The sequence below is a fragment of the Artibeus jamaicensis genome, unplaced genomic scaffold, assembly GCF_021234435.1.
Source record: "Artibeus jamaicensis isolate MK-2021 breed Jamaican fruit bat unplaced genomic scaffold, CSHL_Jam_final contig_76, whole genome shotgun sequence".
In the NCBI taxonomy this organism is placed as follows: Eukaryota; Metazoa; Chordata; class Mammalia; order Chiroptera; family Phyllostomidae; genus Artibeus; species Artibeus jamaicensis.
In genome coordinates, this window is record NW_026521954.1 from 4,231,877 (window position 1) to 4,252,419 (window position 20,543).

General features: G+C 41.2%; 1 protein-coding gene across 10 annotated transcripts; it reads left to right on the forward strand.

Annotated features, from left to right (window-relative positions):
- Positions 1-1,501: 1,501 nt before the first annotated feature.
- Positions 1,502-18,218, forward strand: TLR6 (toll like receptor 6). 10 transcript variants are annotated; one of them, XR_008392830.1, is made up of 5 exons: positions 1,614-1,667; positions 9,196-9,277; positions 10,838-10,912; positions 11,039-13,911; positions 18,132-18,218. XR_008392830.1 is itself a non-coding variant. In XM_053672372.1 (2 exons), the coding sequence occupies exons 1-2, from the start codon at positions 1,637-1,639 to the stop codon at positions 13,492-13,494; spliced, it is 2,487 nt and encodes an 828-aa protein (XP_053528347.1). In that variant the 5' UTR covers positions 1,502-1,636; the 3' UTR covers positions 13,495-15,015. The 10 variants fall into 10 exon arrangements, 1 of the variants encoding a protein (XP_053528347.1); XR_008392829.1 differs by lacking the exon at positions 10,838-10,912; XR_008392833.1 differs by lacking the exon at positions 9,196-9,277 and having other exon boundaries at positions 1,650-1,667.
- Positions 18,219-20,543: the final 2,325 nt, after the last annotated feature.

The window sequence follows — 20,543 nt, forward strand, 5'->3', positions numbered from 1 at the left end:
ATATATTTTGTATATCAATCTTTTGGGATCAGCCAATCCCAAACTTTGGCTGATTCTTTCTAATGCAGCAGATAATTTGGGTTTAATACCAATATTTAATATCTAAGTTATCAATCTTATTTTATGTGGTTTGTGTATTTTGATAATTTTTATAAAGTTTGTTTCAAACACTAATAATACATTTTTTTCCTAGAGAAAGAGAAAGGCAGCTCTGTCTGTGTTCATATTACACTGTTTTCCTTCCCCCACCATGATGCCACTTCATTTCATAAAGAAAAAATGCATGAAATAGTAATGTATGTGCATATTTTTAAAATTCAAATGGAGCAAAAGAGCATATACAATGGTAATAAAAATACGTCTCTCCCTTGGCTCACTCACTCAAAGTATCCTCTCAGAAAAAATTATGCGTATATCAGCATATGTATGCAGACCCTTGTGTCTGCCATGAGGAATTCCCACAAATTGCGTGGTTTAAAACCACAGAAATTTATTCTCTTAATAGTTTTGGAGGCCGGAAGTCCAAAACCAGGTGTTGGCAGGTCTGCTGGGTTCTGGGGGTTCCAGACATTTCTTGACTCGAGGCTGCAGAACTCCAGTCTCTGCCTCTGTTTCCAGAATGGCCTGCTGCTCTCTCTCTGTCTTCCTCTGAGTGGGAATCTTATAAAGACGTCTTATAAAGACATCTTATAAAGATGCCTGGTGTCTTATAGGCACCATAGTGTAACGCTGGAGCACATAGACACAAGAGATAGATTGCATCTGGGTTCAAAGCCCAGCCCCACCTCTGACCAGTGGTACAAGCTCAGACAGTTTACTAACTACTCTCCCCTGTCTCCCTTGGGTGGGAATAATGATAGTACTTGTCTCAGCACCTTTATGCATTAACACTTGTAAAGTACATGGAACAATGCTTTGCAAGATCACCTATGCAGATGTCTTATAGACCAGATTTTACACAAATGCAGTCACACTCTCTATACTGTTCTATACCTTACTTTTCTTCATATCATATCCCGAAGTCTTTCCACCTCAGAGTATAACAGCATAAGGCTTGCACAGAATTCCAAAGCTCCTTGCACAGTCATTCTAATGACTCCTCTTCTGTATCAGTCCCTATTGCAGCCACTCTGTATTCATCATCTTTCCTACCAGTCAGAAGATACCTATCTGGTGGATGAATAAAAGGAGTCTCTGTGAGGTTAAGCAACTTTCCCAGCCAGGGCCACACAGTGGGTACCCGGCATTGTGAATGTAGCCAGCCTGTGCGGCCTGTGTGTTGGCCATGCCCTCTTCCACGTTACCTGACTTTTGTTATCTTTGTAAAGACATTTCCTGGAATGATAACAGCTGCAACAAGAATAGTCTCCTGTTCCTCTAAACCAGCGTGATGACGCAATGCCCTAAGGCAATGCAATGCTGTGTGTTAAAGGCACTGTGCGGCGTGACCACATCTACAATGATATGAGCATGCGCACGCACAAGTGTTTGTGAAGTCTTCTTAAAGACTTCAGTGTGGCTTGAAATTTCCTCAGAACCACAGCCGGTCCCGCTCCCCTCCTCCTGTTTCCACAGATACTCACTGCTCTCTTGCTGCGTCCTTTTGCAGGTCCCACAGAGACCCATCTACTTGCTGATGCAGCCTAGAAGACTTCCTGTTATGTTTGGTGAGTAAGGATGAATAGTAACAAGCTGGTCTTCCTTTCCCTCTGAAAGCAGAAGTGATCCTTCCCAGATGTCCAGCTTTGTCAATTGTCAAACCGTAGGGTCTTCACTGGTTTTTTTGTAAGATGAGGTAAATGTCAGACAGTGGGATTAATTACGGAATGATTATTTAACTCCAATGTTCAGCTCTTTACAGAATGTCAGTTAAGTGGAAAGTGTCAAGAGTAGGGACTTTTGGCTGCCTGAAATCTCTGGTTAACCAGGCACCCTCTTTTTGTATCAGCGCTTGTTTACATGGAGAAAGAGTGAAGGGATAAAATGGAGTCACTATAGTCAAGCTGCTAAATTACCGAAATCCAGTAGGTTTAGACATGAGGAAAGGAGTCTATTCTTGTTTTAATTAGCCTGAGAACTTGGGCCTTTTCTTTCTTCTTGGGAACACTCTGGGTTTCGGTCCTTCTCGTGTTTCCAGTTTCTAACTCCAAGACCCTTGAACAAACCTGTGTCGTTTACTCCTAGCCAGAGCCTCCAGACTCCTTTTGAGTCCATTTGACAATAGCATCCTAAAATTATTCCAAATTCCCTGTAGAAAACTAAAATTTTAATTAGTCCTATAGGATCTCAGTCTTATTTATTTCTAGAATCTAGAATTAAAGCCCCTAAGAACACTGAGTGTTGGTCAGAATGGGGGGGGAACAGGATGCATTTCCCCCCAGGTATACAAGTGTGTGCATCAACTACTAAACTTTCCTTGAAAGGCGACTTAAAAAAATCTCGGACCTGAGCTTATTTTATTTTAACATACCTCATCCAGCTAAGATAGTGCTCCAGAATTGCTCAATAATGTAGTTGCAATAACTTTGGAAGTGTTAAGTGCGGTGATAATAGAAAATAGGCAAAGTTCAATAAGTTTCCGCTCTGGTGACAATTTCATGTATAGGCTGCAAACTCTTACAGATAAATACTACCTCAGAAACAGCTTTCTTCACACTGAAATTGTCACAAACTGCTCGCTCATATGATTTAAAAATCTGATTACTGTTTCAGTCTGTAACCCATAGAAACCTGCTTACTCACAGATTTGAACTGTAACCTTTGAAAGGGCAATTCTCCAACAGGAGTAATTCCAGGAAGGTCCAACAGATGGCCCCACACCGTTTCTATGGTATTCAAAGGGCTTTCACTTTGTCAGTCACTTCTTTTCCTGCATTTATGAGTTATTTTCTCTTCTCCTGAAAAAGAAATCTCGGTAAGTAAGCAGGCTTTTGTGGCTTTTTCAAATTATGACATAATTACTTCAAACAAGGAAGAAAATGCTAGCGATTGTATAGGAAATATGTAACTTTTTTGGACATTTTTGCAAGATGATTGATTTGAAGTGTTTTTATTTTAGTGTTGCACACGTCCTTTTAAACATGTAACAAAGATAAAGATATGACTATCATGAAAAGCACTTGTAGTCATAGTTAAGGAAAAATACTAACCGATGACATTTATTTCTTCTGCTTTTGTTTACTACCTTTTGTCTTTTCACCTTCTCTAGTTCCTTTTTTCAGTAACGAAGTAGTTTATGCCACTGATACAGTACCTGTCACATATGATGCGTCTTTATAGCAGACAAGAATATTTTATCTCCCCTGTCATGTGGTTCTATAATTGCTTGTTTGTATCTGTCACTAATATATTAGCATTTGGAAAGCAGGGATTATGCCGGTGTTATTCATATTTATATCCCCAGTGCCTAACGCCAGCCAAGTCCTGGCACGTAGCACACTCTGAATAAACAGTTGTGTGAAGGAAATGGCAGGGACTGACCTAGGACTTGCCTTTCTCTGGGTCTCTCACCCAAACTTTAGCAAGCATAACAATGCTTCTCTTGCACACTTGTTGACTTGATTATGGTGTCTCACCTCCAAATTTTTCTTATCTTCCCTTATAATTTTAATTTTCATAGATCCTCTCCACTGTGGCTTTTTTTTCTTGAAAGAGAGCTTCTTCCATATGTCTTTTGTTCTCCCTCTTTTCATTTGATGCATTAAATAAAAAGAAGAAACATCTTTTTCCTTTTTATCTCTTTTTATTTCCTTTTAAAAAAAGTTATGAACTTTCCAATCATCCACTCTCATCTCCCTTTTTCCTCTCCTTTATTTTTTCTTAACTATAAAAGCTCCTGGCTGGTTTGTTAAGTGTATACACTGGGAAGTGCCTGAGGGCATAAATGCCCCTGAAGAAATATTGTGTTTGGGGGGCGGGGAGCTGTAAAGGCAGCCGATCAGCTCTCCACCACTAAAGTACAGTTCCCGGAACACAGCCGCCAGAGAGGGACTTCTAGGTAGGTTCTCATTCATAAATGCCTATTATATACAACATGTGGAAGGAGTTCTCTCTATATACAATTAGTACAAGCATGTTTCTTTGAATATAAAATATTTTTACATTAGCTGTATTTTAAGACAAACCTTTTTTGATGTATAAAGATGTTCAAAATTAGAAATTTTGGAAACACACAAAAGCATAAGAAAGGAAATTAACTTTATGATTCAGAGATCCAGCGATAACTACTGCCTGCATTTGATGTTTCTTCCCATTCTTTCTTTCCCTAGGCTTTGAATATGTCAGGTTTTAATCATATTTTACAAAATTAGAGTCCTACCACATGTACATTTTTGTATTCTTTTATTCATGTAACAGTACATTGTAGACCTTATTTTTTTTCAGAAGTGCAGTATTTGAGACTGCATGCCATTTCACGTTATGAGTGTGCCATAATTGGTTAAACCACTTTCTACACTAGACACTATCATTTTTTCAACTTTTCATTATGTCATGAGCATCATCACAGTAGTATTTTTAAGCATACCTCTGTTAATTCCTTTAGAAGACTATTCGGAGAACTGGGATTGCTAAAATAAGGGTAAACGAAGGTGTGAAGAATTTGTATAACTGACCGAATTGCCCTTCAGAAAGGTTGTCTAATTTTTCATTTCTGCCAGCAAGTAGTAAACGATAGTTGTTATTTCTGCCTCCCTCTTCCACTGGCCAGGACTCTGGTGATTATATTAGGATATTCTTCCCATTGTCAGGTCAGCTGATTAGCAACCTGAACTCCAGCTGGAATGTTCATTCCCTTTTCCCATGTAATAGCAATGTTCACAGGTTCTGGAATTAGGGGGTGAACATCTTTGTGAAGCTCGTATTCTGTCTATCGTGTCCAATCTGTGTGTGAACTTCAGGCACTTCTCCTGGTTTCAGTTCCCTAAGAACTTTCCTTCCTGCTTCTGTGTGTGTGTGTGTGTGTGTGTGTGTGTGTGTGTGTGTGTTTCGTCGTTTGGGGGAGTTAGGTCAGAGGAGGAGGCTGGTGCGGGTGTGTACCATTCTGTCGACTCTCATAAGTCCAATTAAAAATGTGATTTTCTTGATCCAGAAAATAGTTATAACATTTTAAAAAGTGGTTGGAAAAGTTTGTTTTGTAGTGAGGAGTGTGACTTTAATATTTGCTTTAGAGTATTTATTAAAAAATTTATTTAACCTAAGAAACAGTTCATTTTAGTAAAGGCTCCACAAACACTGGGAATTTAGACATACAAAGTTCTCTTTTAGGAGTTACAAAGTTTGTAAATCTTTGTTTAACTAATTATTTTATTCAAATCCTCCATTATGTTTACTTCTTGTGAATTGATCTAATTACAACCCAGAGAACTACACTAAATAATTTCACTGTCAATGTCTCCTTGTGTTTTTAGCATTCGTACCTGGTAAATTTTGATGCAATATTATTCAGTGCATAAGTGTTCTTATCAGTTATATTTTCATCGTGAGTGATTTATTTTTAGTCATATAAAGTAGTAGCCTCCCCTATCCTGTTGCCCAGATTCTCTGATACTCTGATCTAATGGAGTTTTATGTATACAAACTGTAATTCCCGATGAATACAGCTACAAGTACCGTGTATGGCTTGTGCGTCTCAGAATGCAGTGCGCCCCTCAAGTTCCTCCCTACCTCTCGCCCAGTTCTTCTTCTGTCTTTATTGAGATATGACAGACATATAACACTCTGTAACTTTAAGGTCTACAATGTGATAATTTGATAACATACATACTGCAAAATGATTACCACACCAAGGTTAGTTAACGCATCAGTCACATCACATAATTACCTTTTCTTGTGGTGAGAATATTTAAGATTTCCTCTTCTAGCAACATTCAAGTATGTGATACAATGCTGTTAACTCTTGTCACTGGGCTGCACCTGAGATCCCCAGAACACATTTGTCTTGCAGCTAGAAGTTTGTACCCTTTGACCACCATCTCCCCATTTCCTCACCTCCCAGCTCCTGGCAACTACTTTTTTTTGGCTTTTTTAGATTCCACGTATAAATGAAATACTACAGCATTTGTCTTCCTCTGACTTATTTCACTTAGTGTAATGCCATCAAGGTGTCAGGGTGGTACACACATACACATACACTTGAGATTTGTCTGGGAAAGTCCAGCCATTGTTAATATAACGAGAACGGTTTGTAACCTGGCAGCCAAGGAGACTGGAAAGCACTTGTATGAACAATGAGGACTTCACTGTACTAGTCAGTGGGGGCGGTAGACGCTGTTGCATTCAAAATGACTGAGTGAGTAGAGCAACAAATCTGTATCCAGCTTTGCGTTAAGCTTGAACATTCCTCTGCAGAAACTGTTTGGACGATTCAGAAGGCTTTTGAGGGTGATGCAACGAGTGCAGGGCAAATAAAAGTGTGGCACAAATGTTTCAAAGATGGCTGAGAATCTGTTGAAAGTGACCCACATTCTGGAAGGCCTGCACCAAGCAGAACACCTGAGAATGTATGGGCTGCAATCAACAAAGACCAGCCACTGACAGTGTGAGAACTAGAAGCTGTTGTGGGGACACAAAACCACTGTGTCCCAGATTTCGATGCAGGACTGTGGCATGAAACGTCTCGTGGCAAAATTTGTTCAGCAGCTTCTGCTCCCAGGGCAGAAGAAACATCGTGCTACAGTTGCTAATGACTTGACATTTACATAGAGGGTCCAGCAGAAGCAAGGCCTGAAGTAAGGCCTGCTTGAGTGTGGTTGGAAGGGTAATAATATGGGTATAATAACTTATAGTTTTACTTTGAACATCTCGCCTAAAATGTCATATGATGTCCTTGAGTGTGATATTGTTACATTATAGAAGTACATGCTTATGATTTTGAAATAAAAGATTTTGTAATAAAAAAGGAGCATTATTTGTGCTGGACCCTGTATATATATATCATTTGATTTGCCCATTCATCTATCAATGAACACTTAGGTCGTTTCCATGTCTCATTGTGAGTAATGTGTCAACAAACATGGGGGTACTCCGTCTTTGACATAGTGATTTTATTTCCTTTAGATATATACCTGGAAATGTAATCATTAGATTACAAGATAGTTCCATTTTTATTATTTTTGAGGAAACCCTTTATTATTTTCCATAGTGGCTGAACCAATGTACATTCCCTAAAAGTGCTCAAGGGGGCCCTTCTCTCCACATCCTTGCCAACACTTGTTATCTCTTGTCCTTTTTTTCAATCCTCACTGAAGGACATTTTTTTCATTGCTTTGAGAGAGAGAGAGAGAGAGAAATATTAATATAAGGAGAAAAACATCAACTGGCTGGACCCCCTACATGCCCCAACTGGGGACTGATCAGGGTTGGAACCCGTAACCTAGGTATGTGCCCTGACTAGGAATGGAACCAGCAACCTTTCATTTTATGGGACAATGCTCCAACCAACCAAGCCACCCAGCCAGGGCTCTGTTGACTTTTTGATAATGGCCTTTCTAACAGGTGTGAGGTGACATTTCATTGGGATTTAGATTTGGATTTCTCCAGTGATTAGTGATATTGAGCATATTTTCATGTACCTTTTGGCAATTTGTATGCTTTCTTTGGAAAAATGTCTGGTTAGGTCTTCTGCCAATTTTTAATTAAATTATTTGGTTGTGTTTTTACTTTTTTTTGCTATAGGGTTATATGAATTCCTTATATATTTAGGATATTAACCCCTTATCAGATAATATGGTTCACATGTGTTTTCTCCCAATGTGTTGGTTGACTTTTCATTTTGTTGATTGTTCCTTTTGCTTTGCAGAAACCTTTTATTTCAATGTAACTGTACTTTTTCATTTTCATTTTTGTTGCTTCTGTTTTTGGTGTTAGATCCAGAAAATCATTACCAAGACCAATGTCAAGTTTTCTTCTAGGAGAAGAAAGTGTTTACTTCTAGGAGTTTGGTGGTTTTAGGTCTTAAGTTTTTATCCATTTGGAGTAAACTTTTTGTGAGTGGGATAAGACAGGGGTCAAACTTTTCTTCTGCACATGCATATACTGTTTTCCTGACACCAGTTATTGAAGAGACTATCCTTTTCCCTTTGAGTATTTTTTATTTTCTTGTCAAATATTGTTGACAGTTTATGCATGGTTTTTTTTCTGAGTGCTCAATTCTGTTCCATTGGCCCATGTGTGTCTTTTTTAAAAATGTGAACACCACACTGTTTTGATTACTACAGCTTTGTAATAAAGTTTGAAATCAGGAATTGTGATGCCTCCAGCTCTGTTTTGTCTCAGAATTGCATGATTTTTGGAAGGTTTTTAGTGGTTCCAGAGGAATTTTAGAATTTTTTTCTGTTTCTGTGAAAAATATCATTGGAATTTTTGTAGCTATTGCATTAAATCTACAGATGGCTTTGAGTGGTATGGACATTTTTAACAATATTTTTTCTTCTGACCCATGAACACAGGATATTGTTCCATTTATTTGTGTTCCATCAATTTCTTCAAAGTCTTCTGTGTTCAGTGTATAGGTCTTTCACCTCCTTCGTTAAATTTATTCCTATGTATTTTATTCTTTTTGATGTAATTAAATAGGATTGTTTCGTTTATTTCTTTTCCAGGTAGTTGTTGTTAGTGTATAGAGAAACAACCGATCTTGTTTGGTTTTGTACCCTGCAGCTTTACTGAATTTGTACATTAGCTCTAAAAGTTTTTTGGTGGACTCCTTAGGATTCTCTACATGTAAGATCACATCATCTGAACACAGAGGTACTTTTTACTTCTTCCTTCCCAATGTGGATCCTTTTTGTTTCTTTTTATTGTCTAATTGACTCTGGCTAGGACTTCCCATATAGTGTGTTGAATAGAAGCGGTAAGAGCACTTCTTGCTCAGCTGTTGCCTGAGTGTCTATCCTTGTGTGAGGAGGACCTGGAGGACGGTGGCCTAGAAGGGAAACTCAGTGTGGTGACCAGCCCACATCAGTACCGTCAGGGGGACAGAAAAACTACTTAATTACCTGGTGTTGTTCACCCTTGGTGAACACAGAGGCAAACACAGAGAGGGTTGAAACGTGTTCAGACATCCTGTCAGGGAGTCTGTTTTCCCAAGACAAAGCTTGAGTGCACTGCACTTCCCTTAACACAGCTCAGTTTCTTTTTCATGAGTGTCAGTGTTTTTCAATCTTGCCATTAATTTTCCATCTTTCTCTATTTTAGGTGGCAAGGTGTTTTTCAAGTGTTTCTGTGTTTTCATGGTTATTTTGGTGAACAACTGGAAGAAGCTGTATGGGAGGAGTGGGTGAGAGACTTTTAACCATATGCCATTTTAAAGTTTTTTGTATTTAAATGTTTTCACATGCCATTTTAAAAATTGAAGTATAACTGGCTTTTAAAATATGCCATTTTGTGGGTAGAGGTCCTGAATAGGCACTTCTTCAAAGAGGATGTACAGATGGCCTAGAGACATATGAAAAGATGCTCAATGTCACACTGACCACCATAGAGATGCAAATTAAAACCATAATGAGATGTTACCTCACACCTGTCAGAATGGCTATCATCAATAAATCAACAAATAACAAGTGTTGGTGAGGATGTGGAAAAAGGGAACCCCAGTCCAGGGTTGGTGGGAATACAGACTTGTGCAGCCACTGTGGAAGATGGTATGCAGTTTCCTCAAAAAATTAAAAATAGAATGCCTTATGACCTGGCAATTCCACCTCTGAGTATGTATCTGAAGAAACCCAAAACACTAATTTGAAAGAAGATATGCACCCCATGTTGCAGTGCATTTTACAATAGCCAAGGTATGGAAGCAGCCCAAGTGCCCGTCAGTAACCAAGTGGGTCAAAAAGCTGTGATACACACATATGCAGTGGAATATTGTGTGGCTATAAAAAAGAATGAAGTCACCATTTGCAGCAGCATGGATGGACCTAGAAGGTAATTAAGCTAAGTGAAATAAGTTAGTCAGAGGAGGACAAATACCATATGATCTCACTTACATGTGGAATGTAAAGAATAAAGTAAATGAACAAACAAAACAGAAACAGACTCAGAGAAAGAGAGAACAGACTGATGGATGCCAGAGGGGAGAGAGTTTGGGGGATCGGGTAAAAAAAGGTAAAGAGATTAATAAAAAAGGTTTTGGTTAAAAAAAGAAAAGAAAAGCAGTGGCCCGGTCCATGTGCAGTCATAGCTCTACCACATTACAAACTCCATGAGGTCAGGGGCGTGGCCTGCCACCAGTGCCTAGAACAGTGCCAGGCACGTAGTAGGCACTCAATACATATTTAAATAATTTTATCATAAAAATAATTTTACAGAAATGATATGCCATTTTTTAATGAAATGTTACAACCCAGAAGAGTGCTTACTCTTCCAAAGAATGGTGAATTGAAACATGCATCTAACTCCCTTTCTATTCCAGTGCACCCTCAGGTGATGAACAGTGGGTCCTTTTGTTAATAACACTGAACAACAGCTAGTCAAAGTCTGCCCCCAATTATTCCTGCTACACAAAGTTGCGCTTGTGTTGTTGCCTGCTCTTGTTCCCTGGGGGCTCCTGGATGGTTTTCTAAAATCTTGCATGCAGTCCAGTGACTCTCAGATTTCCAACCTTTCGTCCTGGTCACAAATACAGAGTCTGTGGGCTTGCGCACCTGCCTCCACCCCTCAGCCAGGTCATCTCCTTCACCAGTTGTCATGAACGTCAGTGTCTAGGCCATGTTGTAGTGCAGTGAGAAGTCCTGGCTGCGGAAAACTGGTCTTTCTCACACACAGCAGCTTTTAGCCTGACCTGCCTTCTGACTCCCTCAGTGTGCTTATTAACATTTACCTGTCTTTTCCTGTTTGCCAGCTGTAGGGACTTGATGTTTAGCAGATGATCAAGCGCTGAATCCTATCTCTCTGAATGTGCTGCTTCTGGTCTAATGTGAGTTGGAAAAATACATATCCATTTTATGGGAATCATGAATAAAGAAATAATTGAGATTTTGTGTTTAGTAAGTAGAGGTTTGAGAACAATCTTTATAGGTCTTAATGTATATTATATTTCTAGAATTTGGATGCTTATCAAGATGCAAGAACAGCAACAACCTCTTGGGGCCTAGCCACTTCCACACCATGACGGAGGACAGAAAGACTACTGTCGGAAGCTTCCATTTTGTTTACATCGTAATCTTAATAGTTGGAACCACAGTCCAGGTCTCTGATGAAAGTGAGTTTGCAGTAAACAAGTCAAACCAAGGCCTCACTCATGTTCCGAAAGGCCTGCCACCCAAAACCAAAGTCTTAGATATGTCTCAAAACTTTATAGCTGAGCTCCGCCTCTCCGACATCAGCTTCCTCTCACAGCTGAAAGTTCTCAGGCTTTCCCGCAATAGACTTCAGTGCCTTGATATTAGCATTTTCAAGTTCAACCAGGATTTGGAATATCTGGATTTATCGCACAATCAGTTGCGGAAGATATCCTGCCATCCTATCACCAATCTGAAGCATTTAGACCTCTCATTCAATGCCTTTGATGTCCTGCCCATCTGTAAGGAATTTGGTAACTTGACTCAACTGAATTTCTTGGGATTAAGTGCTAAAAAGTTACAACCATTGGACCTGCTACCAATTGCTCACTTGCATCTAAGTGGCATCCTCCTGGATTTGGAAGGTTATTACGTGAAAGAACATGAGACAGAAAGTCTTCAAATTCTGAATACAAAAACACTTCACCTAGTTTTTCACCCAAATGATATCTTCTCTGTCCAAGCAAAAATATCAGTTAACAGTCTGAGATGCCTACAACTGAGTAATATTAAGCTGAATGATATGAACTGTCAAGTTTTTACTACATTTTTATCACAACCAACTCGAGGTCCAAATTTACTGAATTTTACACTGAACCATGTGGAAACAACTTGGCAATGTTTGGTCAGAGTTTTTCAATTCCTTTGGCCCAGACCTATAGAATATCTCAACATTTACAATCTAACAATTGTTGAAAGCATTGATGAAGAAGAATTTACTTATCCTGAAACATCTTTGAAAGCATTGACAATTGAACATGTTACAAACAGAGTTTTTCTTTTTTCGCAGACAGCATTATACACAGTGTTTTCTGAGATGAACATTATGATGTTAACCATATCAGATACACATTTTATACATATGCTTTGTCCTCAAACCACAAGCACATTTAAGGTCTTGAACTTTACCCGGAATGTTTTCACAGATAGTATTTTTCAGAAGTGCTCCACTTTAGTTCGATTGGAGACATTGATCTTACAAAAGAATGAATTAAAAGACCTTTTCAAAGTGGGTCTCATGACTGAGAAAATGCCATCTTTGGAAATACTGGACTTGAGCTGGAATTATTTGGAATATGATAGACATGACCAAAATTGCACTTGGGTTGGGAGTATAGTGGTGTTAAATTTGTCCTCAAATGTACTTACTGACTCTGTGTTCAGTTGTTTACCTTCCAGGGTCAGGGTTCTTGATCTTCACAATAACAAAATAACAAGAATCCCTGAAGATGTCACCAGTCTAGAGGCTTTGCAAGAACTCAATGTTGCTTTCAACTCCTTAGCCCACCTGCCTGGATGTGGTAGCTTTGGCAGCCTCTCTGTACTGATCATTGACTATAACTCAATTTCCAACCCATCGGCTCATTTTTTTGAGAGCTGCCAGAAGATTAGGTCCATAAACGTGGGGCACAATCCATTCCAATGTACGTGTGAGCTCCAAGAATTTATCCAAAGTATAGGCCAAGTATCAAGTGGGGTGGTAGAGGGTTGGCCTGAGTCTTATCAGTGTGACTACCCAGGAAGCTACAAGGGGACCCTACTGAAGGATTTTCATGTGTCTCCGTTAACCTGCAACACAGCTCTGCTGATTGTCACCATTGGGGTCACTGGACTGGTGTTGGCTGTCACTCTGACTGCCCTCTGTATCTATCTGGATCTGCCCTGGTATCTCAGGATGGTGTGTCAGTGGACTCGGACCCGGCGCAGGGCTAGGAACATACCTTTAGACAAACTGCAAAGGACTCTGCAGTTCCACGCTTTTATTTCCTACAGTGAACACGACTCTGCCTGGGTGAAGAATGAACTGGTACCTTGCCTAGAAAAAGAAGATATACGGCTTTGTCTCCATGAGAGGAACTTTGTTCCTGGCAAGAGCATTGTGGAAAATATCATAAACTGCATTGAGAAAAGTTACAAGTCCATCTTTGTTTTGTCTCCCAACTTTGTCCAGAGCGAGTGGTGCCATTATGAACTCTACTTTGCCCACCACAATCTCTTCCATGAAGGATCTGACAACTTGATCCTGATCTTGCTGGAACCCATTCCACAGAACAACATTCCTAGCAAGTATCACAAGCTGAAATCTCTCATGACACAGCGCACTTATTTGGAATGGCCAAAGGAGAAGAGCAAACGTGGACTTTTTTGGGCTAACATTAGAGCTGCTTTTAACATGAAGTTAATACTAAACACTGAAAACAATGATGTGGGCATGTAAAAAAGAAAAAGCCAGGAAATCCAACTTAAGAAACTCCCATATACATGGATTCCAATGAACATCATGGTGTTAAGCTATTGCCTAAACGGTGCCCACATTCTCTGTACGTGCTCAAGAAAGACAGAGCGAAAGCCATGCTTCATTGAGCCCAGAAGCAGACTGGGGCCGAGGTGCTGCCCAAACTTGCCTGTTCCAGATAGCTCAGTTTGTTCTGGTTGAACCATTCTGTTTCAGATTGAAACAGTCTTGTGTGGGTTAAAGACTCAGTCATTCAAAGATCCATCCTGTCCTCCCCTTCCCCAAATGGGTCTGTGTGAGCAGGAGTTGATGGGGCTTCGTGGTGGCAAGGAAAGAGTCAACCTCACACCTGTACGCAGTGCTCCTTCGAGAGCCCTGTGCATCCTTGCTGGCCTCTGGGTGAGCTCTGTCATCCTGCTCAACTTTAGGGCTTGGGGAGAAGTTAGACCAGATGTGGAAAATAAAGACAGCTTTTTTTCTTCACATCTGAATAATCATTAAATTTTTGACCTAGCTACATGAATATGCAGTAGTTTGTGTATATGAAAGGAAATACAGCCTTAGTCATAGGCTGTTGAGGCCAAAGACATGGGTTTACCTGCTTGACAATATCCTCTGCCACCTGCCCCCACCAAAGAAATGAAAAAACCTTAGAGCCAAATTTATTTGTAACTGGGTATTGTATAGGACATTTTGGCGCATTAAAATTTTGAAGCATGCCTCAAAGCTAACAAAAAGCACATTTTAGACAGAAATATTAGACACAGCTAGGTTGGACTTATGGAAAAACATAGCAGAAAGAGACCAGTAATCCTCAGCTCATTTTACCATTTACAGAAGTCTAGATTCAAAAGAGTGAATAGGGATTCGTGAAGTGGAGGTGCTAGGCCTGTGGGGAGATTGCTTTGGATTTCTTCCAAAGGCAAACGAGAGGGTCTCTGAACACAGTAGAAGCATAGTCTGGTGTCCACCGCCCGAAGGCTTGCTGGGCAATGGGAATGCACGGTCAAGGACAGCGGACAGGTGGGGTGAGAGCTCCTGGAGGAGCTTGACAAGTGTCTCCTAGAGTTGGTGCCAGGGTGGGCAGTGAGTATGGAGATTGGTGAACGATGCTTTACACATAAGTGCATGATAAATATTGAATAAATGAACCAAGTGCTTCCCACCTGGAGAATTCAGAAGGCAAAAGGTTGGCTTGGGCAGCCTGCAAACAGCAGGAAGAGGAGAGGAAGGAGAAGTGATTGTAGTCTGCCCTCCCATTAGTTGGCATGGCAAACTTCCTGCAGGCCATGTCGACCATGGAAAGGGCAGTGGGATGAAGTTGTCATGAGGGGACCTCAGCCATCTGGGCAGCTTTTTGTACAATAAAGGGACTATAGAGGCCATGGGACGAGGGGGAAGAGGTGTTGGTGGGGATGGAAATGGCTGTTAGAAGTCAGCCAGAGAAAGCGCCATTTGCACCAAGGAACTGTGCAATGTGGGGTTTGTCCGAAGGTTCTGAATAACCCACAGGTGCCTGTGAAAGAGCCAACATTTGGACTCCGTCATCATAAGAGGCAGAGGCCCGGGGCCTGGCTGCCCTGTCCAGCAGTTAGCTTCAGAGAGATTTGCTCCTCTCTGTCCACTGCACGCTTCCCTTGCGGCAGCCTGGGGACATCCAGAACGTAGAGAAGACCGAGGAGATGGAGGAAGGGTAAAGACGCTGACCACATTCCTCCCCCACTTCCCAGCAAGGAAGGCCTGAGCCAGGGCCAGGCAGACTTTTGAACTGGGTGTGAGATGGGTGTTAAATTGGACTGGCTTGGACATTTTAATGCATGAAGTACAGGTGCATTTGCTAAAATGAGACTTGTCACTAAAATCAGTGGAGTCTGCCCCAAATTCAGAATAGATTCTGAAAGAGAGTCCACAAAACTTGGTTGTAAGGCAGCAATTAAAAGGAAAAGGGAAGCCCTTTCCTTATGGACTTACTCAATAGACCAGTTTCACAATTAATCATTGTCAAGTAATGAACCTTGGTGAAATTTTATCCAAGCGGTCTTCATCCTTGCCCTCCAGGAGAGCACTGAGTTTCCCCGCACAGACCCTCTCCCAAACAGGGAACTTTCCTCAGCCTCTAGCAGACTGTTTCATAAACTAAAAAAAAAAACACCAAAAACAAAAACACTAAAAAACACCCCAAACAACAGCGAAGTATGTTACACATTCTAAATGATCAAATATTTTATTTATTTTTAAAACACATTTATTTATCAGTACCCTGTAACCTTGCAACTCGGGGATTAGTTAACCATACCCAGTGTGGCCCAGCCTCTCGGGGGGAGTCCTTGCAGAGATGTTCTTTTTGATGGACCATAAATCCAGCTGTAGGCCATAATGGCTGCTGTCTTTGTCGCCCAGGAGCACTCTGTAGAAAGACTGCTCTCCAAGCTTGCATTGCTTTCAAGAGCCTCTGTAAATTCTTTGCAATAAGTTAGAAGGCCTTCTTAATAACAAAGGTTCCACAGTCCCTGATCTAGCTTCATAGGATAGGTCTCCCAGTATCAATTTGAGAAGAGAACATATTTAGCAAAAGGAATACATCTTAAGTTAAGTAATGCCAAGTGAAGAGCTTTAGGCCAAGGCAGATTAAAAGATTTAACAAGTTTTACCAATTGAATTTTCCCTATGTTGTCGGTTTGTTCTATAAAACCAGAGGACTGGGGATGATAAGCACAATGACGATACTACGGTATCAGCCAAGTGTTGCATGGCTGGTGTAGAATTTGTCTAGTGAAATGGGTTCCCCTTTCCTCAAGGGACTCTGGGGGTTTTCTGAGCAGCGAAACTCCTTTCTAGAAGTAATTTAGTAACTCCTGTAGCTGTTACCCTTGGACATGGAAATCCTTCTCCCCTATATGAATATACATGGATCATCATTATACACTTTTATCCTTGAAGGAGGGCAACTGAATTGAAATGCACTTTCCGAACATCAGGTAGGCCTCATTTGTCTTATTTCCCCCTTTTGTAAAGAGACATTCCCTTTGTAATTTCCTACTAAAGCATACCAACACTATAGAAAAGAAGAAACTTTTGTCCCTTTAGCAGTGACAGAAAACTCAATTTCCAAATCTGTATCAGCATACTTGAAGTTAAATGAATCCATTCCAGTCTTCCTTTGACCATGCATGAGACTTCTTTTCAAAATTCCATTTCTGCAAAACTTCTACAACATACACAAAGTTTCTGCCACTTTGATAAACCATCCATCTTTTGTCCTCTTTCCTTGTTGCATTTACTTTAGAACAAAATTACTTTCTTTTCTTTCAATAAAAATACATTTCCATTCCTCATACCTTCTTTTACCAAACACACACCTTACTCTACACGTGCAGTCATTTCCGATCACCATAAAATCCTAATCAGGCATTGTCGCAGGTGTCTGGATCTTTAACCGAGGCATCTTGCCTGCCTCTGTTATAAAATGACGCATTAAGGTTTCTGCCTTGTTACCCTGGTTTCCCACCTGCTCTGAAAGCTCCAAAGCTAGAGAGCAGCAGACAACTGCATTTCTTTAATTAAACCAACACCCTTAAGGTGGTTTTTCTTTGCAAAAGGCTAATCCTACATCATGTGCGCTTGAAAAGTAATTGCATTAGTTTTTTTCCTCCAATTTGTATGAGTGCTCCTTTGCTTTAAGCCAATTAAACAGGGCCCTTTTACAGTCCCCATTAGACTTCACAAATCAAAGTTTTTCTCAGGACCATCTAACAGTATCATATCTATAACAGACATACGTAGACATGCATAGACACACAGCACAATAACACAAAACCCAAAAGAAAAACTATGGATCCCAAAGCAAAATGATGGGCCCCAAAGATCTTAAAAGGGGAAAATTTTCCTGGGGGGAAGACTGAAAAATGCCTGCAGTGGCTCCTGAGTGTCAGATGGCTGCTGCCCATCTGGGGTCGGAGGTGGGAGGGAAAGGTAGAAAGTAGGCAGGGTGGTAGGCGAGGGGGAGGGGCTGGAAGGCGAGGGATCCGCTGGGGTTGTTTTAGTAAAACCTGGTTTTCTCTTGAGTCGCATGTGCAAATAAAGGTAAAAGGAGATTTCCAAGGATCCTCCTTTTGTTCAGGTTTCACCAGCACAGGTTTCCCTCTGTAAGGCATTTACCTAATTTAGAATTCTTTTTTTCCTAAGGGAGGTAATAGTAGCCTCTTGATGTCACTTAGAGCTCCTAAGGCACAATTTAAAAAAAATCTTCCCCCACCCTGGCCACGTTGGTTGGAGCACCATGCCGTGCACCCAAGAGGTTCACATTTGATCCCGGGCAGGACACTCTGCTGGGTGAGGGTTTGATCCCAGTCCGGGTGCATGTGAGAGGCAACCGATCAGTGTTTCTCTCGCACATCAGTAAACGATCAAATATTTTTAAGTGGTTTCAATATGTTCTCCCTAAAATATTGTTGACATTGAAAATACAGAATTTTGACATTTTAAACTAGAATGAAATAAAACCTATGTTTTGGCTGCATATGGAAATAGCCACACGTTGTAGGCATATGAAAGTTCTATCATAAAAAGTTGATTTTTTTAGATAAATATTTTCTTTCTCCTCTGTTGAATTTTTCCAGATACCAACTTGAGAAAGGGGGTGCATGTTTCAAGGATATCAAGGGATCTCCCAGAACCAAAGGCTGAGCTCCAAGAACGTTTGGAAGCAGAGACAGTGAGCTGCCCCAACTTTCTCTGTCTAATCTTTCTACCTGGATGAATTAGCTGTGACGGGGGTAAGGATGAGGATCGAGAAATTGCCCGCCTCATGACCACTATCCAGAAGGATGGTGTATTGGCCTGTTAGGGCTGCTGCAGGAAAATACCACAGGCTGGTGACTTAAACAACAGAAATTCATTTCTCATAGTTCTGAAGCCTGGAAGCCCCAGATCCAGGGGTCGGTAGGTTTGTTTTCTGCTGAGGCCTTTTTCCTTGGCTTGTAGACGGCTGCCCTCTCATTGTGTCCTCAGCCTTTTTTCTGTGTGCCCACACCTGTGTGTCTCTTTTTCTTCTTATAAGAACAACAGTCATATTGGATTAGGGCTCCACCCTTATGCCTTCATTTAACCTCACTTTAAAACCCCTATCTCCTAATATAGTCATATTCTAAATTACTGGGATTTAGGGCTTCAACATAAAAATTTTGGAGAAGACACAATTCAGTCCATAACTGATGACTATGTAGATAAATTAAAAAATGTTGTGGCAGAGATTTTTAGTTGTAGCCAATATTCACTCTCTCTTTATTTAACACTAGACTGTGTGAGCTTTATTAGGGCAACTCAGCTAGAGATTACATTTCCCAGCCTCCCTTGCAACTTGATGTGGATATGTGACTAAATTCTGGGCAATCAGATGTAGCTGGAAGCTAAGTGCTTGTCTGGGTCACATCTCTAAGAAAAATGGGTCATGTCTTTCCACTTGAAAAGGGGTAAGAATTGGAAGGAACCACCTAGTCCCTGGAGGTGAAAGCCCGTTGATGACATGCCCTCCTTCTGCCATTTTGTTCAGCTCAAGTCAGCCCCTCTCCATGTCTTGGATGGCCCACCTGTTATGCGAGAGGAAGGTAAACTTCCACCTTGTTTAAGCCACTATACTTTCAGATCCCATTGATATAGCATCTCCATCCGCACGCTCATGAGTACAGACATTTACAACACGCGGGCAGTGGTACAGCCTTTGACTATTTCCTGACTACACACATGTGCAGACGGGGCAACCTGAAGCAGAGCACCTGCCATCCTGACAGAGCCACCAACATCTCTCACCTGTATGATGATGTAACCTCCCCACCAGCCTCCTTGCTTTTACTCCTGCCTCACACATTCTCTCAATAGCAGTTGGAGAGATTGTTTTGAAGGTGTAAATTATAGTAAAATTAATCATTCCTCTGCTTACAACCTGTTAAGGGCCTCCCCTTGCAGTTAGAACAGAGGTCAAGCTCCTCGTTGGGACCTGCTGCCGCAGTCTGCCTTACTTCCCCCCTGCATCTCTTTCCTCTCTCCCCCTTGCCCACCACGCTCCAGCCACAGTTGCCTTCTGGCTGTTCCCCCCGCGATGTACCGTATTGATTCCCACCTCTGCCACTTCTGCTCCTGGTACTTGCACTGAGATTAGTCTTTCTCGGGAGTCTGCTTAGCTTGTTCTGGACCTTTGTGTCTCAGCTGAAATGTCACCTCCTCCGAGAGGCCCCCTGTGATTCCCAATCTAAAGGAGCATTCCCTCCAGTCACTCTCTGTCACATCACTGCCCATCACTTGGTTTTCTTTACAGCAGACATCTCTCCATGAAATTATCTTGTTTGCTTGTTTTCTGTTTTCCCTCTGCAAAAATACATAGGCTTTGGGAGAATAAGAGGCTTCTGAACCTTGTCTGCGCCTTATCCCCAGTGCTGAGAACAGTGAGTGACCCATTGCAGCTACTCAGTAAAAACTTGCTGGATGCATAAGTAGCTCTGAATGGCCATGAGTATGAAATGTCTTTAAATTCCTCACTTTCATCTTAAAAACACATACAAATAGAGCATCCCCTCCATTCAGTAGATCGGACCTTCACATGCCCCAATCAACTGCCACAATTCAAATAGTTTGCCTTAATGTGTTTTCAGTTATTAACACCTTGATGAGAATAAATTATTTTCCTTAATAAGGTGATAGGTTAGAAGAAATGGGACGTGGCAAAGATGATTAGGGAGGGCTGGTAGGATGAACGCTGTTGCAAGGCTTTTGGGCAACCCCGGGGCAGTGCAAGGGTCCTGGGCCTGTGGCTGGGAAAGCCCTCCAGGGGGGGTACACGGTGGGTGCAGAGTTGGAAGTAAAAGCGCACTGTGAGCAACTTGGTGGCTTTGCTGGGTGTGTTTGTTTTTATGGCTCCCATAACAAATTACCACACACTGGCTGGCTTAAAACACCAGGAATTGATTCTCTCCCAGTTCAAGAGGCCGGAAGCCTAAAATCAGGGTGCCCACTGGGCTGTTTCCTTCTGGAGGCTC